Raw genomic sequence first — 22,518 nt, 5'->3', positions numbered from 1 at the left:
ACATTTCTAAACCTTTTTATGCCACTGTTTTGCTGAAATTTTGACAGACGATGCTAGGCACCTGTACTTTCTTGTAAAATCCTAAGTGACATATCTAGTGATTAAACAAATATATATAATTTAAACTATATGTTAGTAGATGATCTGTGGCATTGTTCACAGTGAATCAGAATATTGATTGTTTTACAGTAATAGGGCATTAGGGATGTTTATACCATGCAGGGGAAAATGTCAGCAACACTAATTTACAGTACCTAAGTCAAATACCATTTTTTATAAATGCAAGGACTTCTTCACAATGGCAATCCTGATGATGGGTGGCACAATCGAGGGAGGCCTGTGAGCAGGTGAAGAATGGATGCACAGTGTGATGGCGTAAGGGCAAACATGTTTACATTTATAAATCGAATGGCACCAGGGATGAGAGACTTCAGTTATGTGGAGAGCTTAGAGAAGCTGGGATTGTTCTCCTTAGAGCAGAGAAGGTTAAGGGGAGATTTAATAGAGGTTTTCATAGAGTAGATAGGAAGAAGCTGTTTCCACTGGCAGGAGGGTCGGTAACTAGAGAACTAAATTAATGTACTGCAATAGCAAATAAAATCTGGCTGGTAGTCCACAATACACACCAACAATACTCAATGATTTCAAACTGAGCAGTCAACCCCCAATTGTATTCAACAAATCCTCCAAAAATATCCAATCTCCAATATAAGGCCAAAAATACTCAACACAATTTGTACCCTAGCAAGCCTTGAAACAATGCTGTCCACCATAATTCCCAGTGTTACTTGGGTGGGGAGGCCTGTGAAAAGGCCGAAGGATGTGTCGTTTTTTTTAACTCTACTCTTCAGGGTAATCAGAGGTAAGAATCAACCAAAGTTTAAAACTTTTTTAACAATTGGTTTTATTAACATTAAAGCACAACAGGTTTACAGATAGAGATGCATACAACCCTAAGCCAGTAGTGAAACTCAGAATGGTCAAATTCTTCTGCTTCGGGAGACTGAGGGGTTAATTCTCCGTTGACATCTTTCTTGTTGTTCTTCTGGCCTGTCTCGTGGACTGTCTCCAGTCTGTCTCGTTGAACTTACTAAAATGACTGCTTTTATACCCTTCTTGCTAATACAAAAACAAGCTTCTAGTACTTCACCACCCTCTCTCTTCCCCATGGTTTAAAACAAGTTGATCCTTACAGCATTTGCTGTTTATAGCAGTTTCCTTCAGTCTTTCAAGGCTTTCCTCAGCAGCTGCCTCTTTAACCTTATTCTTTATCTACTCGAAAGTACATTGTCTAATTTAGCCTTTTAAACAGCAACAGTTCTGTATTCTATCCAGTGGTGTTAATACTTTTAACCAAATTCTGCTCTTTTAGCGAGGGAGTCTTAAAACTCACTAGGCAGCAGGGCCTAAATGATTGTAAACTGATATTGAGAGAGGGGAGGTAAAAGCCTAAGAAGTGGGGAGGGTGTGAAAAAACAAACTAGAAGCAACGTAAAATTAAAAATAGACGCAAGGCAATATAGATGAAAACCTAGCTGGCAAGAGGGTTGTGGAAGTGAGTATTGGGAAACTTGCTCCACAGCACCTCCAAGTGGTGGGAGCCTGGAACTTTGCTGTGACAACTGGGAGTTCCCCATATGCCATTAAGACTGACTCTCCTGCGTTCCCTGCTGGTTTTAAAGCGCTACTTGTGGTGTGACCCATTGAGCTCCGTTTAGGTTTACTGATTTCAGTAACTCTTAAGGTTTCCTGCCAGCCCAGCTTGCTTATTTATCTCAGTAATTCTCGGAGCACTTGCCAGCTCCCATTATATTGATTTTTAAACATTAATTTCAGGGATGCCTGTTGGCCCACCGTGCTGTGCCTTTATTTAATGTATTAATTCTGTGGATTCTTGCTGTCTGCTTAATGTTCATTTTGTTTAATTACTTATTTTTGAGAAATACCATTTTCTGGACCCTTGGTTGTCAATTATACACCTACTGAACTCTGTTTTTATTAATTAATTTGGTGAATCCAGTTCTCTAAGACCAAAGTCCACTTTCTGCATTCTTGACAATCTTACTCTGCTCTTCCTTAATTTATTCTGTCCGCTTTAGCCCCACCATTGCTCCATTTTTTCATACCCATTCATCCTTACATCTGTCACATTCCCTTCCTCCCCTTTTTCTCATTTATTTCTACTGAATTTCATTGCTTCTATTTATCTATTTGTTTCTGCTCACTTCAGCCCTGCCTTCTTTCTGTTCTCCATGACTACCTGTGACTACTTTGGACTCGCGCTCTCTGCACTCCTCCACAGCTCTTCACATGCACTTAGTTGCTCCCCTTTCTAGACCGCCATGTTCCAATTCATTTATATTTATTTCAAACTTCTATATCCCTGCTTCAGTGCACACTACCCACCCTTGTACTACTCATTATGCCCATAGCCACATACTAACTTCTCCATCCGTAATTGCTCATTTCCCCTGCCCAATTTTTGCTACCCTTGCTGTTCATTTCATCTTCATTCTCCAATTCCCCCAAATAATCTCTGTTCACATTACTACGTCCCCCAATTACTCACTACCCCATCTTTATTCAGTACTCTACCTCAACTGTCCTCTACCCCACCGAACCTCAATAATTTTTTTAATTTTTTTAATTCATTGATGGGATGTGGGCGTCGCTGGCTGGCTAGGCCTGCATTTAGTGCCCATCCCTAATTGCCCTTGAGAAGATGGTGGTGAGCCGCCTTCTTGAACCGCTGCAGTCCATATGGTGTAGGTACACCCACAATGCTGTTAGGAAGGGAGTTCCAGGATTTTGGCCCAGCGACATTGAAGGAACGGCGATACAGGTCCAAGTCAGGATGGTGTGTGGCTTGGAGGGGAACTTGTAGGTGGTGATGTTCCCATGTGTCTGCTGCCCTTGTCCTTCTAAGTGGTAGAGGTCGCGGGTTTGGAAGGTGCTGTTGAAGGAGCTTTGGCGAGTTGCTGCAGTGCATCTTGTAGATGGTACACACTGCAGCCACAGTGCGCCGGTGGTGGAGGGAGTGAATGTTGAAGGTGGTGGATGGAGTGCCAATCAAGCGGGCTGCTTTATCCTGAATGGTGTCGAGCTTCTTGAGTGTTGTTGGAGCTGCACTCATCCAGGCAAGTGGAGAGTATTCCATCACACTCCTGACTTGTGCCTTGTAGATGGTGGAAAGGCTTTGGGGAGTCAGGAGGTGAGACACTCGCCGCAGAATTCCCAGCCTCTGGCCTGCTCTTGTAGCCACAGTATTTATATGGCTGGTCCAGTTCAGTTTCTGATCAATGGTAACCCCCAGGATGTTGATAGTGGGGGATTCAGCGATGGTAATGCCATTGAATGTCAAGGGGAGATGGTTAGAGTCTCGCTTGTTGGAGATGGTCATTGCCTGGCACTTGTGTGGTGCGAATGTTACTTGCCACTTGTCAGCCCAAGTCTGAATGTTGTCCAGGTCTTGCTGCATATGGACACGGACTGCGCCAGTATCTGTTGAGTCTCGAATGGTGCTGAACAGTGTGCAATCATCAGCGAATATCCTACCCACAGTGACTTACTATTCTCCCCAAGCTACTCTCCACTTTCCTGACCCCTCTTCCCCAGACCTCTAAACTACTCCCACAGCACCTCCAAAATCACCACAAAACTAGTACCTCTCCCAACACCATACCCTCACATTTGGCATCACTATCAGTATGCTCTGTCCACTTGCTTACACAAGACCATTTCCTCTAACTTTCTATGAGTGCCTATGTTTCTGGATATACAATAACAGATCTTGCGTGGCATTGCTCACAGTACCTACCTCAACAAAGTGTGATTGCTGAACTGTTACAGGAAGTAAGTTTGATGCTTGGAAGAAGTGCACACTTTCCACAGGCCTTTTAATATAGATGTTTTATTACTACTAGTTATGATCACCATAATACTGCTCATGGATTAAAAAAAAATCTCTCCTCCTATGACTAACACTGCTTGTCTCTCACTCTCAGCTTATTTCTCCATCTCTTGGTTTATGTGCTTCTGTGAAGTGCTTTTCTAACATTAAAGGCCCTATATAAATGCAAGTTATTGGGTGTCTCACTCGCAACGTTATTTGTCTCCAATTTTTTCTCTGCCTTCTCTCTCTAATTATCTGCTTCCTTATGTCTCTTCCTCTTCTGCATTTTTTATCATTCCCTCTACATGTCTTCATACATTTTCTATATTTCTCACTCTGCATTTCACACACAGTCAGCTTAACATCGGTGGTAGGAAAAATAATGGAATCCCTACTAAAAGAGAAAATAGAAGAACATCTAGAAACCAAAAACATAGTAATAAATCGTCAGCATGGATTTCAAAAGGGAAAGTCTTGTTTGACCAATCTTATTGAATTTTTTGAAGAGTTAACAGTGAGAGTAGACAATGGTAATGCAGTAGATGTAATTTATCTAGATTTTCAAAAGGTCTTCGATAAGGTACCCCATAATGGACTGATGAACAAGGTCAGAGAATGCAGGGGACAAGTAGCAAAATGGATAGCTAGCTGGCTTCAAGCCAGGAAGCGGAGAGTAGGGGTAAGAGGTAGCTATTCACAGTGCAGAAGGTGGGTAGTGGTGTTCCACAAGGTTCAGTGCTGGGACCAGTGTTGTTCACAATTTATATAAACAATTTAGACTTTGGAATCAAAACACAATTTCTAAATTTGCGGATGACACCAAATTGGGGGGGGATAGTCAATACTGAGGAGGACTGTAACAAATTACAGGAGAACATTAATAAACTTGCAGAATGGGCAAATAATTGGCAAATGAAGTTCAACACAGATAAATGTGAGGTATTACATTTTGGTAGGAAGAATAGGGAGGTCGCTTATTACTTGGAGGGTGCGAGTCTAGGTGGGTTAGAGGTACAAAGGGATCTCGGAGTACAAATATACAAATCACTAAGTTGCCACACAGGTTAGCAAGGCCATAAAAAAGCAAACCAACTACTAGGGTTTATTTCTAGAGATATAGAATTGAAAAGTAGGGAAGATATGCTAAACCTATATGAAACCTTGGTTAGACCACACTTAGAGTACTGCATACAGTTCTGTTCGCCATATTATAAAAAGGATATAGAGGCACTGGCGAGGGTGCAGAGAAGATTTATAAGGATGACGATACCAGAAATGTGAGAGTATACATATCAGGAAAGGATGAACAGGCTGGGTCTCTTTTCTCTTGAAAACAGAAGTCTGAGGGGTGACCTAATAGAGGTCTTTAAAATTATGAAAGGTTTTGATAGAGTGGATAGAGAGAGAATGTTTCCACTTGTGGGGAAGAGCATAACTAGTGGCCATCAAGATAAGATAATCATCAAGAAATCCAATGGGGAATTCAGTAGAAACTTCTTTACCCAAAGAGTGGTGAGAATGTGGAACTCGCTACCACAGGGAGTGGTTGAAGTGAATAGTATAGATGCATTTAAGGGGAGGCTGGACAAGCATATGAGGGAGAAGGGAATAGAGGGTTATGCTGATAGATTTAGATGAGGAAAGATGGGAGGAGGCTCGTGTGGAGCATAAACACCGGCATGGACTGGTTGGGCCGAATGGCCTGTTTCTGTACCGTATATCCTATGTAATCCTATTTGTCACAATTAGATAATTAATTTTATATATAGTCTGTTAGATGTATATTGCATGTTTAGACTGTCAGATATTTGCAATCTCAGATATGAGCTACTCCATATGTGCAGTCTGTTAGATGAACCATTCCATATTTACTGCCTGTCAATTAATGCATTATTCCATGCGAATGTACAGCACAGAAATATGCCACTCGGCCTAACTGGTCCATGCCGGTGTTTATACTCCTACAAACCTCGTTCCACCCCTCTTCATCTAAATGTATCAGCAGAACCATCTATTCCTTTCTCCCTTATGTGTTTATCGAGCTTCCCCTTAAATATATATCTGTTATTTGTTTCAACTACTCACTGTGGTAGCGATTTCCACATTCTAACCATTCTCTGGGTAAAGAAGTTTCTCCTGAACTCCCTATTGGATATTTATGGCCCCTGGTTTTGGTCTCCTCCACAAGTGGAAACATCTTCTCTATACCTAACCTATCAAACCCTCTCATAATCTTAAAGACCTCTCTCAGTTCACCTCTCAACCTTCTCTTTTCTGGAAAATTAACTTTGTTTATGAATTATTAGATCGGTACAGTACAGTCACAGATAATGAATTATTCAATATACACAGTCTGATTACATAATCAATATTTCTCATTTGTCAAACTTTATCACTGGATTTTTATGTGGTAAAATTACTTTGTTGAACTGTCAAGCAAGTATTCTCGAGTTATAATTTTTTTTGCGTATGTTTTTGTTCCATTTGTTCTGAAAATGACTTTGACGGAACATTGTGAATTGCTGCCTTAATCCTGAAATGGAGGTTTGTGTTGTCAGATCCTTAATCTGGGATCTTCAGTACCTTGGTCTGGCTGGCAGGAACTGCGGACTGAATCCAGTGAGAACCCGCAGACTGTGATGGACATCATTTTGAAGGCTGGGGTAAGAGAAAATTCTTGCTTAGTTTTCAAGATTTCACTTTGAGAATCATGGTTGTTAACAAAACAATTAAATTGTTTTGTAAATATTTTTACTATTGACTGATTATACATAAAATGGTGCATATTGCAACACCTTGGGACAGTCACGTCTGCATTTACTCAATGCGTGGCAGCTATTAAATGCCTCGTAGTCTTGAAGATTATTGATTACTGATTACATACTACTTTGCAAAGAGAAGAGCTATATTCCAGTTAGCTTTAATTAACATTTGTTGTAGAGGCAACTTTAATGTATTGGAACAGAATTATCTTGTTGCACCTATAACAAAAAGAAAATTTGTTGAATTTAAAAAATATCGGCCCTGAATTTCCGATCAGAGGCTTCCTGCGGGCGGATGCCTCCAATCGGAAAATAAATCTACGAACTTGCCTGCTGGTTCCGTAGACCCTGAGGCTTGTGATCCTGGTCCTCTCCTCTTCGAAATGTGCAGAGGCCCAGATATCCCATGCGGTTCGCAAGCGCCTCTGGGATCATGTGGGCCAGGTGAATCAATGGGAGAAGGGAATCCCCCTTCATCCTTTTGACAGTTCTGTACGGACAGAACCATCAAAAGTATGAATGGGGATCACATTTAAAAACACACTAAAACATTAAATATATATTTTTTTAATTACATATTTAAAATTAATTAAAATTCCATTTAATTAAATATTTTAAAGAAATTTTTTTTTTGAAAAAAATTAAATGTTTTTACGGGGCTAAAAATAAACTTACCTTTTCTAAAAGAGTATTTTAAATTTATAAATTAGTGATCAAATTTTATTTTTCTATTTTTTTAAAACTCTTATGCTGGTAAAAGCAGGCCTTACCAGGCGCAAGAATTCTATGGCCTTTCAGCGGGTGGAAGTTGTGCAAAAAGTGGAACTCTCCACCTGCAGAGGCACTTTCCCCGGGCAGGCGGATGATCTTTCAAGAGAATTCTTGACAGATCGCAAGTGCCGGGTTTCACCGCATGGGCTTCGCATGCCTGAAACTGGTACTTGCGCGGCCCTTAAGGGCGCGTACGCACCTGAGGGGATTGAAAAATCCAGCCCATTGATTTTAATATAGATTATATAGGGTTAATGGAAAAGCGAGAATTAAGTGTGAAGCTAAACCAAAATAAAACTCAAATGATTATTTTGCCAACTAATTGTGGAAAAAAGATAACTGATGCACTAACGGAAGCTGTGAATTTTGTTACAGTTGGGAAGAGACTATGGGCAGGATTTTCATTGGGCCGTGGAGTCGGGATTGGAGGCATGGGGAGGGGGGTTAAAATCCCAAATTCGGGTCCCGACCCCATCCCGCACCCAAACCCGCCTCCATGCCAGTTTCAAAGGAGGCGGGTACCCGCCCCGCACTGGGACCCGCCTACCCGACGCGGGAAGGGATTAGTGCTAATTAACTGCCTGTTAACAGGTAGTTAACAGGCAGTTTTTAGCCTAATCCCTATTTTTAAGGTTGAAGTGTGGGATTCCCGACGGCTCCAAACTACGCCAAGTTAGAGGAGGCGGGCCGTCGGGTTGAAGGACTTGGAGGGGTCGAGATGTCTGTGTTCAGGTGAGTGATGTGTGCATGAGTGCAAAGGTAAGTGTGTTTGGTGTGTCTAAAGTGATTAAAGAAGTTTAAATGACCTTTTCTTACCTTTTCAGCCTTCCTTCCTTTAGGTCCCGGGAGTCCCTCATCTCACCGGCACAGAAAGCAGAATGGCTGCGAACTGTCAAAAGTGACAGCCTGCAGCTTTCTGTGCAGGAGAGATTTCTAACTGAGTCTGTGGAGAAGGACTCAGGTTAGAAGTAAGACTGTCAGTGTTTGACCGCTTCAAACAGCTTTCAAACACTGATATTTCATCTGTCAAAACCTCCTTGACAGATGAAATTTCAGTCTGTGACGTCACCTGTTGCCGGGTGGCCCTTAATTGGCCTGCTGAGCGGGTTCAACAAGGTCAATCAAGTTAAAATTGCGTGGATTGGCCACATCTCGATGGAGGCGGGACTACAACCCCAAAAGTTGTAGTTCCGCCTCCTTCCTGACTTCTGAATGAAAATCCTGCCCTATGTTCTGTGGTATAAAAGCTATCGAGGAGCATGCACCAAAGATCTGATGTGCTCAGGAATGAGAGGGCTGAGGTAGTTGGCAGATCTAAAAGCAATTCAGTCAATTAGTCAATAGTAGAATATAATTCTTTCCAAACCTCAATTTGCCAGAATCTCTAACCACAGAGTAACATGTTACTACAATTTGTTTGGGAGTGATATCAAAACAAATTCTATCTTTAAATTCATGTTCGTATTAACCAGCTGGCCAGTATCTGGAATGAATCGTATTGTTCAATGTCATTATTTTCATTTTGCATGTGCATTGGATTCTGTTTACTAAGAGTTCGATAAATTGTTATGTGCAGGAGTTTGAGCTTTGTGAATCTTGGGTCCAGCTGCATCCTGTGTCAATACATTTTACAATGAAGCTCAGGCGTGAATATCTCCTTCACCTGCTTGAGCAAGGAGATGGAGAGAGAGCGTTCCAGGCAAGTACTGCGATAAAAAACAACTCGTGCTGTTTGTTGAGCAATAATGGTGAATTTGTGGTGTTAGTAAAGCATTTTGTACAATGTTGATATATTTCCCATTAACCCACAGCTGAAAAAGCTGGTTTGGTGTGCATTCATCTCCTGCATCTGTTACTAGTATTCCCTCTTCACCTACACCATATTGCTCCTACTGCTTTTAATGCGTGTCCCCCACAATGACTAAGGTGAAAGAATAGGATATATTTAAGGCGGTTATTCAGTCCTTGTATTCATAATTTAACATCATCAGAGCTACTCCTTTAATTAGTGCCCTGAAAGCAGGCACTGGTAGCCATGTTAACTTGAATTATTATTGCCTCCATAAAGACGGGATTCAAATTTTCTACAAGATTTGACATCCAGTTTGGATTCCTTCTCAAAAGTGGGCAAGTGGAAAGCTTCAATGCATCTGGTGCACCTCTACGCTTGTACTGAATTTCAGAGCTTAAATAATTTAATTGTTGGTCAGATTTTTAACAAATGTAATGGGTTTTCATCTGGCTCATTTCCTTTAAATATTAACCCAAATGGAACTGTACCAGTGTGGTGTTGTATGTCCATTGACATGTTGAGGTCACATACTTACTAGATATGATTAGTTTTTCACTGAATTATGTGTCTTCCTCTTATATGTTGAATTCATTAAAATAAATTTTAACAGTGGAATTTTCTATTTGATTATTGACCTAAAATTGTCCCAAAATTTTCAACCCTTGTACAAAGTGCTTTTTTGCCTGACCAACTTAGTGGTAAATGGAAGTGAAACATATCGTAGAATGGTTACAGCACAGAAGGAGGCCATTCGGCCCATCGAGCCCGTGCCAGCTCTCTGCAAGAGCACTTCAGCTAGTCCCACTCCCCCGCCCTTTCCCCGTAGCCTGCATATTTTTTTCCTTCAGATACTTATCCAATTCCCTTTTGAAAGCCACAATTTAATCTGCCTCTACCACTCTTTCAGGCAGTGCATTCCAGATCATAACCACTCGCTACATAAAAAAGTTTTCCCTCATGTCGCCTTTGATTCTTCTGCAAATCATCTAAAATCTGTGTCCTCTGGTTCTCGACCCTTCTGCCAATGGGAACAGTTTCTCTCTATCCCTAGACCCCTCATGATTTTGAACACCTCTATCAAACCTCCTCTCAATCTTCTCCGCTCTAAGGAGAACAACCCCAGCTTCTCCAGTCTATCCACGTAACTGAAGTCCCTCATCCCTGGAACCATTCTTGTAAATCTTTTCTGCATGCCTTCATATCTTTCTTAAAGTGCGATGCCCAGTATTGGACACAATACCCCAGTTGAGGTCCAACCAGTGTTTTATAAAGGTTCATCATGACTTCCTTGCTTTTTTTACTCTATGCCTCTATTTATGAAGCCCAGGATCCCGTATGCTTTTTAACCACTTTCTCAACCAGTCCTGCCACCTTCAACGATTTGTGCACATATACCCCCAGGTCTCTCTGTTCATGCACCCCCTTTCGAATTGTACCCTTTAGTTTATATTGCCTCTCCTCGTTCTTCGTACTAAAATGTTTACAAGGCCCAAATCAGGAGTGTGATGGAATACTCTCCACTTGCTTGGATGAATGCAGCTCCAACAACACTCAAGAAGCTTGACACCATCCAGGACAAAGCAGCCCGCTTGATTGGCATCCCATCCACCACCTTAAACATTCATTCCCTCCACCACCAGCATACTGTGGCTGCAGTGTGTACCATCCACAAGATGCACTGGAGCAACTCGCTAAGGCTTCTTTGGCAGCACCTCCCAAACCCGCGACCTCTTCCACCTAGAAGGGCAAGGGCAGCAGGCGCAGGGGAACACCACCACCTCCAAGTTCCCCTCCAAGTCACACACCATCCTGACTTAGAAGTATATCGCTGATCCTTCATCATCACTGGATCAAAATCCTGGAACTCCCTCCCTATCAGCACTGTGGGAGTACCTTCACCACGCGGACTGCAGCGGTTCAAGGCGGCGGCTCACCACCACCTTCTCCAGGGCAATTAGGGATGGGCAATAAATGCTGGCATTGCCAGTGACGCCCACATCCCATAAATAAATAAAAAACATTAAAAAAATGTATCACTTTGCACTTTTCTGCATTAAATTTTATTTGCCACGTGTCCGCCCATTCCACCAGCCTGTCTCTGTCCTCTTGAAGTCCATCACTATCCTCCTCACTGTTCACTATACTTCCAAGTTTTGTTTCATCTGCAAATTTTGAAATTGTGCCTTGTACACCCAAGTCCAAATCATTAATATATATCAAGATAAGCAGTGGTCCTAGTACCGACCCCTGGGGAACACCACAGTGTATCTTCCTCCAGTCCGAAAAACAACCGTTCACCGCTACACTCTGTTTCCTGTCACTTAGCTAATTTTGTATCCACGCTGCCACTGTCCCTTTTATTTCATGGGCTTCAACTCTGCTGGCAAGCCTATTATATGGCACTTTATCAAAAGCCTTTTGGAAGTCCATGTACACCATATCAACCGCATTGCCCTCATCAACCCTCTCTGTTACCTCATCAAAAAACTCAATCAAGTTAGTTAAACACGATTTGCCTTTAACAAATCCGTGCTGGCTTTCCTTAATTAATCCACACTTGTCCAAGTGACTGTTAATTTTGTCCCAGATTACCGTTTCTAAAAGCTTCTCTACTACCGAGGTTAAACTGACTGGCCTGTAGTCGCTGGCTTTATCCTTGCACCCTTTTTTGAACAAGGGTGTGACATTTGCATTTCTCCAATCCTCTGGCATCACCCCCATATCTAAGAATTGGAAGATTATGGCCAGTACCTCTGCAATTTCCACCTTTACTTCCCTCAGCATCCCATCCGGTCCTGATGACTTATCAACTTTAAGTACAGCCAGCCTTTCTAGTACCTCTTTATCAATTTTTATCTCATCCAGTATCTCCAATACTTCCTCTTTCACTATGAGCATTTTCTTCATTGGTGAAGACAGATGCAAAGTACTCATTCAGTACCTCAGCCATGCCCTCTGCCTCAATACGTAGGTCTCCTTTTTAGTCCTTAATTGGCCCCACCCCATCTCTTTCTACCCATTTACTATTTAGATGCTTATAGAAGACTTTTGGATTCCCTTTTGTGTTAGCTGTCAATCTATTCTCATACTCTCGCTTTGCCCGTCTTATTTCCTTTTTCACTTCCCCTCTGAACTTTCTGAATTCAGCCTGGTTCTGACTTGTATTCTCAACCTGACATCTGTTATATGCCCCCTTTTTCTGCTTCATCTTACTCTCTATCTCTTTTGTCATCCAGGGAGCTCTGACTTTGGTTGCCATACCTTTCCCCCTCGTGGGAATGTACCTCGACTGTACCCGAACCATCTCCTCTTTAAAGGCAGCCCATTGTTTGATTATAGTTTTGCCTGCCAATCTTTGATTCCAATTTACCCAGGCCAGATCTGTTGGATCCGTGATTCAGAGGATATGCTGTTATTAAATAATCACACGGATGCTGTACATTAACAATAAACAGGTCTTTACTGGAGGTCTCAAGACTGGGGGTACAGAGGCATGCGCAAAGCTTATATACCAGTGTGGTCACTGCCGCTACTACAGTATACAGGAGCTGTAAAAGTAGTTCTGACTTAAAGGCACATACACTACAATTCCTCCCCTTTTAGATTAGTAGTACCCCTAATATTCAAATAACAATTAATATTTCAACATGTACATTAAACAACAAAAGTCCATTTATAGATTCAGTCTTTGGGGCGACTTCCTGACCCTTTCGGGATAGCGCCTTTCCGGAGGTTCTTGTTCTTGGTGCAGAGGCGATTCTGACCCCTTTTCATCGGGTAGTTCATCGGGTTCCACTGCTACTGGGTCTGAAGTAGATGCTACCGGTATGTCGGGTTCATCCCCAGGTACTCGAGACATGGGGTTGACGCGTTCCTGCGACGCTAAGATCTGATCGACGTGGCGTCTCACAATGTTCTCCCCGACATCCACTGTGTACATTAATGGCCCCTGCCTTGTACATATCGTTCCGGGTTGCCATTTCTCTGTTCGATAGTCACGGGCCAAGACTGGTTGCCCTACATTGAAGCTCCTTGTCAGCTTCTCATTGATGTCCTGGAATTGTTTGTCCTCAACATTTCTTCGCACATTTGGTCTGAGCAAGCCCAGACGAGATCTCAACCTTCGGTTAAAGAACATCATGGCCGGGGTCTGGTTGGTAACTGCATGTGTCGCGTTTCGGTAGGCTAATAAGAAATTGTCCATCTTATGCTGTAGTGGAATTTCATCGTCGCACATGGCCTTTATCGCCTTCTTAAAGGTTTGTACGAACCTCTCAGCCAATCCATTTGTGGCTGGATGATATGGGGCGGATGTGTAATGCCGTACCCCATTCCTTCTCATAAATTTTTGGAACTCGTCGGACACAAACTGTGGTCCATTATCAGAGCAAATCTGCTCTGGCAACCCGTTTCTGGCAAATATGGTCCGTAGGACTGCAATCGTTTTCTCTGTAGTGGTTGAAGACATTTTTATCACCTCAGGCCACTTTGAATGAGCATCCACTGCTATTAAGAACATTCAGTCCATGAATGGACCAGCGAAATCAATATGCACCCGTTGCCATGGAGAAGAGGGCCACTCCCATGGGTGTAGAGGGGCATGTGGTGGTTCATTTTGGACCTTCTGGCATCCTAAGCAGCTCTTAGTTAGGTCTTCGATTTGTTGATCGATTCCCGGCCACCACACATAAGCCCTAGCAAGGCTTTTCATTTTCACTCCCCCCAGATGACCTTCATGTAGCTCATGTAGCTCATTTAGCACTCTCTCCCTTAACTTGGGTGGAATCACCACTCTGGATCCACAGATCACTGTCCCCTGGCATACTGACAGCTGTTCTCTTCTGGATGAGAATGCTGGCAACAGTGAGTCTCCATGTGTTGGCCATCCCCTCATCGTCAATTCATATACCCGCGACAGCGGCGGATCATTGTGGGTCTCCTTCTCTATATCCGCGTTTGTTACTGGCAATCGTTCAATTATTGACGAATAAAATATCTCGATAGGGTCCACTGCTGGTGCTTCCTCCACAGTAGGCAGTGGCAGGCGCGATAGCCCATCAGCATTGCCATGCTGTTTCGTGCCTTTATATTCTATTTCATATTGATTCGCCCCTAGAAACAGGGACCATCTTTGTAACCGCTGTGCAGTCATCACTGGAACGCCCTTCTTAGGATTAAAGATGGAGACAAGTGGTTGGTGGTCAGTCAGCAAGGTGAACTTCTGCCCATGCAGATAGTGGTTGAATTTTTTTACTCGCCATACTAGGCTGAGGGCCTCCCTGTCAATCTGGGCGTAGTTGCGCTCGGCTGAGGTTAGTGACCGAGACGCAAAGGCTACTGGCCTCTCCAACCCGTCTGGGAATTTGTGCGACAGCACCGCTCCAATACCACAGGGTGATGCACCACATGCCAAACGAATTGGTAGTGCTGGATTGAAATGGGCCAACACCTCTTTTGACGTGATCAATTCTTTACACTTCTGGAAAGCTCGTCTACATTCGTCATCCCACTTCCATGGTACCCCTGTTTGCAGTAGGGTGTTCAGTGGGTGTAATACCGTAGACAAATTTGGTAAGAACTTGTGGTAGTAGTTTACCAGCCCGAGGAACGACCTCAGTTGTGACACATTTTCCGGTGCTGGAGCCTTGACTACTGCCTCAATCTTGTCAGGGGACTTATGTAACCCCTCTTCATCGATGACGTGGCCACAATACGAGATCTGTTTCTGGAAAAACTCGCACTTGTGGCGATTAGCTCGTAGCCCATACTCCTTTAATCTGGTGAGCACCTTCTCCAAGTTGGCGAGGTGATCACCGTCATTTTCGCCCGTGACCAAGATGTCGTCCAAATAACACTGGGTCCCTGGAATCCCTTGCAGGACTTGATCCATTGCCCTTTGCCAAATAGCCGGAGCTGATGCTACTCCAAACACCAGCCGGTTGTATTGATGGAGACCTTTATGAGTGTTGATCGTAAGGTATTGTTTCGAAGCTTCTTCTACCTCCATTTGCAAGTATGCCTGGGCTAGATCAATTTTGGTGAAGCGTTTACCTCCAGATAGCGAGGCGAAAATATCCTCAATTCGTGGAAGCGGATATTGTACCGTGTGAAGTTGGGTTCACTGTCACCTTAAAATCCCTATAGATGCGGACCTTCTTTGGTTCCCCAGGCGTATTACTCAACGACCTCTTCATTACAGGAACGATGAGTGTAGCCCACTCGCCCCAGTCCACTTTGGACAGTACTCCTGAATGTTCCAACCCTTCCAGCTCTGCTTCAACAGCTGGTCTAATCGCATAAGGCACTGGTCTGGCCTTCAGAAACTTTGGGCTTGCATTTTCCTCTATTTTAATTGTTGCTGTTATTCCTTTTAGTGTTCTTAGTCCCTCCTGGAACACTTCTTTTGTGTCAGTTAGCATTTTTGACAGTCGTCCAGGTGTGACGTCGTCAGCCTTTTTGGTCTCAACCTTCAGTGCCTGTATGGAATGGCAATCTAATTTTATCTTCCAGATCCATTCACGTCCTAGCAGTGGTGGTCCTCCATCTGGCAATACATATATATCCATTTTAGGTATTTCCTGACCTTTATATGTCACTTTCACCCTTATTTTTCCTTTGGGGTAGACTTTTTGCCCCGTATACGTCTTCAAGACAATCTCTGTAGCTTTCAAGGGTATGTGTGAAAATAGCCGCTTGTAGTCTCTTTGATTTATGACTGTTAGAGCTGACCCTGTGTCCGATTCCATTTTCACTTGGACTCCGTCTATCTTGAGTGTAACCCAGATAATCTGGTGATCCTCCATTTCGGTTACCTTATGTAGTTTCAGACAACCCAGCTCCTTGCTTCCGGAGTCTGTGTCACTTTTCTGTTCGTCTGAACCACTGTCCATCACCTGGTGTACCTTTTTGTACTTCTCCTGTGGAGATTTCTTACTGTTGGTTTTCTTCCCAGACCTGCAGACTCTTGCTCTGTGTCCTGCTTTCCCACACTGTCTGCACACTTGGTCCTTGAACCAACAATCTTTCTGGTCATGTGTTGTTCTGCCGCAGCGATAGCACTTCCCTGTTCCATAGGACATTTCATTGGTGCCATATTCTTGCGGTCTCCGTTGTATCTCTGCAGCGCCCCTTGCGGCTGCTTCGAGTGATACTGCCATACTGAAAGCTTTGTCCAGCGTAAGATCCTTTTCCGACAGGAGCCGTTTCTGGGTTCCTTTACTCTGTAGCCCACACACAAACTTGTCCCTTAACGTATCTGCTAGTCCCGCTCCAAACTGGCAGTGTTTCGATAGCTTGCGCAGTTCCGTTAGGTACTCAGCATTGCTTTCGTCTTTGTGTTGGTTCCTTTTATGGAACTTAAATCGTTCTGCTATCAGCAGCGGTGTGGGGTTTAAGCGGTCCTGTAGGATTTCTACTATGCTTTCAAATTCTTGTTTACCGGCTTCTCTGGGGTTATTAGATTTCGCAGTAACCCATAAGTTTTTGCACCCATGGAATTTAACAGAACCAGTGCTTTATTAGCATCTGGCACTTCATTCGCCCTGCCGTACACCTCAATACGTTCCACATATGTCGCCCAATCTTCAACTTCATTGCCGAACGTAGAGATACTGCCACTCTTCGGCATCCTTGGGTGTGAGTTAACGGTCAAAAATGGCGCCTCCCGCGCTTCCCCTTCTTCTCCGCTGGCACAAAATGGCGTCTCCCGCGCTTTCCTTCCTTCCCGCGCTCGCCCTTCTTCTCCGCTGCGGCTTCTAAAAATGGCATCTCCCGCGCTCTTCCTCCTTCTCCGCGGCTCAATGGCGTCTCCCGCGCTCCCCTTTCTTCGCCCCGTGGACCCTGTTCAGCCCGTGAGCCCTGGCTGTGCTCTGCGCGTTCTTTTTATATTTTTCGACGCCGCTCAGCCTGGAACCCGGCTGTTTCTTTACCCTCTCTCTCTCCGGTTTGTTTTCTTTTTCTCGACGCCACTCGGTGTTCAACCCCCAGCTGCGCCCTGAGCTCTTCACCCTCTGTCTTACTCCGTCAACGCTGCTCGGCTTTCTCGCCGCCGTCGGTCGGCTCCAGCCGCCGCTGCTCGGGAAGGGTCTGCGCTGGACCTGTCGTCGGTCTCTTGCTGCTCGTCGTGGCTGGGGAACCAAGCCCGGCTCTCCACAGCCTCCCCTGCGAAGTTCAATCTCTGCCTGACGGCTGGGCGGTTGCTCGTGGTCGACGCCCGTGTTCCTGGCCTCGACTATTTTTTAAATTTTTTTATGTTGCAGGTAGATTCGAATCGCCACTGTTGGATCCGTGATTCAGAGGATATGCTGTTATTAAATAATCACACGGATGCTGTACATTAACAATAAACAGGTCTTTACTGGAGGAGGGTAGTCTCAAGACTGGGGGTACAGAGGCATGCGCAAAGCTTGTTTACCGGTGTGGTCACTGCCGGTACTACAGTATACAGGAGCTGTAAAAGTAGTTCTGACTTAAAGGCACATACACTACAAGATCCATTCTCAACCCACTGAAATTGGTCTTCCTCCAATTAAGTATTTTTACTCCCTGTCCTTTTCCATAGCTAATCTAAACCTTATGATACTTGATGGGCCTTCAATAACCACAAAACTAGAAGTTATAGACTTAAACAAGTTGGCTTTTAATCACTAAGATCAGAGCTAACATCTCAACACGCCGACTGGTTCACAGGAATGAGTCATACAGATCCTGGGATCTTTAGGTAAGAGAAGTCAGGGGCGGAGCCAAGAGCCAAGACCTGGAACCTCCCAGGTTAGTCGGGAAAGAGGAAGTGAAACTATACACAGTGGGGGAGGGTAATATACATGAGTGCAAAACGAATACAGGATCAAGACAAACAGATTTCATTACATTCACACCTTCTATAGATTTAGTCCATCGGGGTGATGTTTCTTAAAAGTTGGTATAAGTGAGTCTGTCAGGAGGTTTTGCAGTTCTCAGTGATCGGCGCAAAGCCGGTTGGGGTGCCTCTAGGGGAGTGGATTCTGGTTCCTCCGCTGTCCGGGCCTCCGCAGTGTCTTCCAGGTTATCTGCAGTGTCGTCCAGGATAAAGTTGGGTATTGATACCTCTGGGCGTCCTGTCTCTTTGTAGTGTAGGTCTTCATCGGGTAGTCTCCCATCGTTCTCTCCGCTCCCCGAGGGAGCAAGGTCTTTTATGGAAACAGTGTCCTCTCGCCCGTCAGAGTATTCGATATAGGCGTACTGAGGGTTTGCATGGAGGAGCTGTACCTTTTCCACAAGGGGGTCCGTTTTATGGCCTCACGTGCTTCTGCAATAGTACTGTCCCCGGAGACGTCAGCCACGCGGGTAGAGATATGCCCGAGGTGGATTTCCAGGGGAAAACGAACATCTTTTCGTGAGGGGTAGCGTTAGTGGCAGTACATAACAGAGACCTTATGGAGTGGAGCACGTCTGGGAGGACTTCCTGCCAGCGGGAGGTCGGAAGGCCTTTTGACTTTAAGGCTAACGTGACAGCCTTCCAAACAGTAGCATTCTCCCTTTCCACTTGCCCATTACCCCGGGGGTTGTAGCTAGTGGTTCTGCTAGTGGCTATCCCCTTCGAGAGCAAGAACTGGCGCAGTTCGTCACTCATGAATGACGTCCCCCTATCGCTGTGTATGTAGTTCGGCATGCCAAACATGCAGAATAGATTACAGAGACACTTTATGACCGTGGCACTGGTCATGTCTGGGCAGGGAATGGCGAAGGGGAAGCGGGAATATTCATCAATGATATTGAGGAAGTATACGTTGTGGTCGGCAGAGGGAAGGGGTCCCTTGAAGTCCAGACTTAGGCGCTCGAATGGCCGTGTGGCTTTGATAAGGTGTGCACGGTCAGGCCTGTAGAAACGAGGCTTGCATTCCGCACAGATGCGGCAGGCTCTGGTCATTGCCCTGACCTCCTCGATGGAGTGGGGCAGATTGCGGGACTTTATAAAATGATATAGTCGGGTGACCCCTGGGTGACAGAGGTCATTGTGGAGACCCTGTAATTTGTCCGTATGAATGCTGGCACACATTCCCCGCGATAGGGCGTCTGGGGGTTCATTCAGGGCTCCCGGCCTGTACATAATATCATAGTCGAACGTGGATAGTTCGATCCTCCACCTGAGTATTTTGTCATTCTTGATTTTCCCCCTTTGTTATTAAACATGAAAGCCACCGACCGCTGGTCGGTGAGCAGGGTGAAACGTTTGCCGGCTAGGTAGTGTCTCCAGTGCCGCACTGCCTCCACTATAGCCTGTGCCTCCTTCTCGACAGAAGAGTGCCTGATTTCAGGTCCCTGCAGGGTTCGGGAGAAGAAGGCCACAGGTCTCCCAGCCTGATTGAGGGTCGCAGCTAAGGCAAAGTCTGACGCATCGCTTTCGACTTGAAAGGGAATGCATTCGTCCACTGCACACACTGCAGCCCTTTCAATGTCCTGTTTAATACTGGTGAAAGCCTCCCGAGCTTCAGCTGATAGTGGGAAGGACGTCGATTTAATGAGGGGTCGGGCCTTATCAGAGTAATTGGGCACCCATTGGGCATAATACGAAAAAAATCCCAGGCACCTTTTTAAAGCTTTGGGATTGTGTGGCAGGGGCAGTTCCTTTAGGGGGCGTAATCGGTCAGGGTCCAGTCCAATTACCCCATCTTCCACCACACAGCCGAGGATACAGAGACGGGTTGTGTTGAAGACAAATTTGTCTTCGTTGTTGGTTAGATTCAGCTTTAGGGCAGTTTTTAAAAATCTCGCAAGATTTAGATCGTGGTCTTGCTGGTTGTGCCCGCAGATAGTGACATTGTCCAGATAGGGGTAGGTAGCTTGTAGTTTATTCTCGTCAACCATGCAGTCCATCTCACGTTGGAAGACCGAGACCCCATTTGTTACCCCGAAGGGCACTCTGAGAAAATGGTAGAGGCGCCCGTTCGCCTCGAAGGCGGTGTATGGGCGGTCCTCCGTTCTAATGGGGAGCTGGTGATACGCGGATTTGAGGTCGATAGTCGAGAAGACTCGGTATTGCGCAATCTGGTTGACCATTTCTGATATGCGGGGTAAAGGGTAGGCGTCCAGCTGGGTATAAATATTAACAGTCTGGCTGTAGTCAATTACCATCCGTTTCTTTTCGCTATTTTTAACTATGACTACTTGGGCACGCCACGGGCTGGTACTGCATTCAATAATGCCTTCCCGCAGGAGTCTGTCCACTTCCGCCTTGATAAAGCGTCTGTCTTCCAGACTGTACCGTCTACTTTTGGTCGCTATGGGCCTACAGTTCGGAGCGAGATTAGCGAATAAAGAGGGCGGGCTGATTTTTAAGGTTGATAGGCCACAGACTGTGAGTGGCGGCTGGGACCCGCCATATGCTAGCGTGACACTTTCGTGGTGGCTCTGGAAGTCCAGGCCCAAGATTACATTAACACAGAGTTCTGGCATCACGAGGAGTTTAAAATCCTTGTAGTCCGTGCCTTTTACAGTCAGTGTTACCACACAGTAGCCCAAAATGTCCGAAGTGTGGGGCTTAGCAGCCATAGCAATTCTGCTCCGTGTAGGGGTTACCGTTAATGAGTGCCGCCGTACCAGGCTAGGGTGGATAAAACTCTCGGTACTCCCACAGTCAATTAAACATTTCATTAAATTCCCGTTTACCTGTATGTCCATCATGGATTTTGTCAATGGGTGTGGCCTGGATTGATCCACCGTGATCGAAGCCACTGTTGGGCCCTGGGCGGCCGTTGAGTCGGGAAAAGATGGCGGATCCCAAGATGGCGGCCCGCACGGCACGCACGAGGCGGTGACGGAGTTGGAAATCGGATTCCCCCTGCAGACTTTGCTAAAATGCCCCTTTTTCTTACATTTGAAGCATGTAGCGTCCTTCGCTGGGCATCGTTGTCTGGGGTGCTTGGCCTGGCCGCAGAAGTAGCATTTCGGGCCTCGAGACATTGCCGCTGTAGTAGGACTCCTGGGTGAACTTCTGTGTGGGGACTCCGGCGGCGTAGAGCTGGTCTGAGACCTGGATGGGGAAGATGGCTGATTCCAAGATGGCGGCCCCCTCGGCGCGCACGAGGCGGTGAGGGAGTTGGAAATCGGATTCCCCCTGCAGACTTTGCTAAAATGCCCCTTTTTCTTACATTTGAAGCATGTAGCGTCCTTCGCTGGGCATCGTTGTCTGGGGTGCTTGGCCTGGCCGCAGAAGTAGCATTTCGGGCCTCGAGACATTGCCGCTGTAGTAGGACTCCTGGGTGAACTTCTGTGTGGGGACTCCGGCGGCGTAGAGCTGGTCTGAGACCTGGATGGGGAAGATGGCTGATTCCAAGATGGCGGCCCCCTCGGCGCGCACGAGGCGGTGAGGGCCGCATGGCCGGAAGAATAAGAGTCAGAATTTCTCTGGGCCACGTCCAGCGATCGCGCAGTGGCCACTGCTTTTTTTAAGTCCAGGACCTCCTTCTCCAGCAGTCTCTGCCGGATATAATTCGATTTGAGGCCCGTGATGAAGGAATCGCGGACCAATTCGTCAGAGTACGCGTTGGCCGTCACGGCCTTGCAGTTACAGTCCCGGACCAGGTCCTTTAGGCCCTGTAAGAAATCGTCCATTGATTCCTCTGGTCGCTGCCTGCGTGTAGCCAGCAGATGTCTGGCGTACACTTCGTTTACCGGCCTCTGGTATTGGGCCTTCAGGATAGTGATGGCCTCCGTGTAAGAGGTGGCGTCCCGGATGAACGAATAAATCCGATGACTTACGCGAGTAGTCAGTAGACTCAGTTTATCTACCTCGCCAGTGGATGAGGACCCACGAAGAGTTCGAAGCATTTGAGCCAGTGTCCAAATTGATTTGATGCTTCAGCAGAATGTGGATCCAAGTCCAGACGCTCTGGTTTTAGGAGTCGATCCATCCTAGTATTCTTTAGTGATTAAAATTGATGGGCCTTCAATAACCACAAAACTAGAAGTTATAGACTTAAACAAGTTGGCTTTTAATCACTAAGATCAGAGCTAACATCTCAACACGCCGACTGGTTCACAGGAATGAGTCATACAGATCCTGGGATCTTTATGTAAGAGAAGTCAGGGGCGGAGCCAAGAGCCAAGACCTGGAACCTCCCAGGTTAGTCGGGAAAGAGGAAGTGAAACTATACACAGTGGGGGAGGGTAATATACATGAGTGCAAAACGAATACAGGATCAAGACAAACAGATTTCATTACAATACTATGATCACTGTTCCCTAAATGTTCCCCTACTGACACTTGCTCCACTTGACCCACCTCATTCTCCAGAACCAGATCCAGCAATGCCTCCTTCCTC

The 22,518-nt window shown here is 45.4% G+C and overlaps 1 protein-coding gene across 2 annotated transcripts in view; it reads left to right on the top strand.

The window, feature by feature from the left end:
* The window catches only part of zfyve26 (zinc finger, FYVE domain containing 26), a 119,636-nt gene that overhangs the window by 43,672 nt on the left and 53,446 nt on the right, over window positions 1-22,518 (top strand). For both annotated transcript variants that reach the window (XM_086003513.1, XM_086003512.1), the window contains exons 23-24: window positions 6,451-6,555; window positions 9,002-9,124. In XM_086003513.1, coding sequence (XP_085859639.1) covers window positions 6,451-6,555; window positions 9,002-9,124 — 228 coding nt within the window. The remainder of the gene's footprint in view (window positions 1-6,450; window positions 6,556-9,001; window positions 9,125-22,518) is intronic.

The sequence above is a fragment of the Somniosus microcephalus genome, chromosome 12, assembly GCF_052327205.1.
Source record: "Somniosus microcephalus isolate GS21.2 chromosome 12, FLI_Smic_1.0, whole genome shotgun sequence".
Lineage (NCBI taxonomy): Eukaryota > Metazoa > Chordata > Chondrichthyes > Squaliformes > Somniosidae > Somniosus > Somniosus microcephalus.
This window is presented reverse-complemented; position numbering and strand designations above follow the sequence as displayed.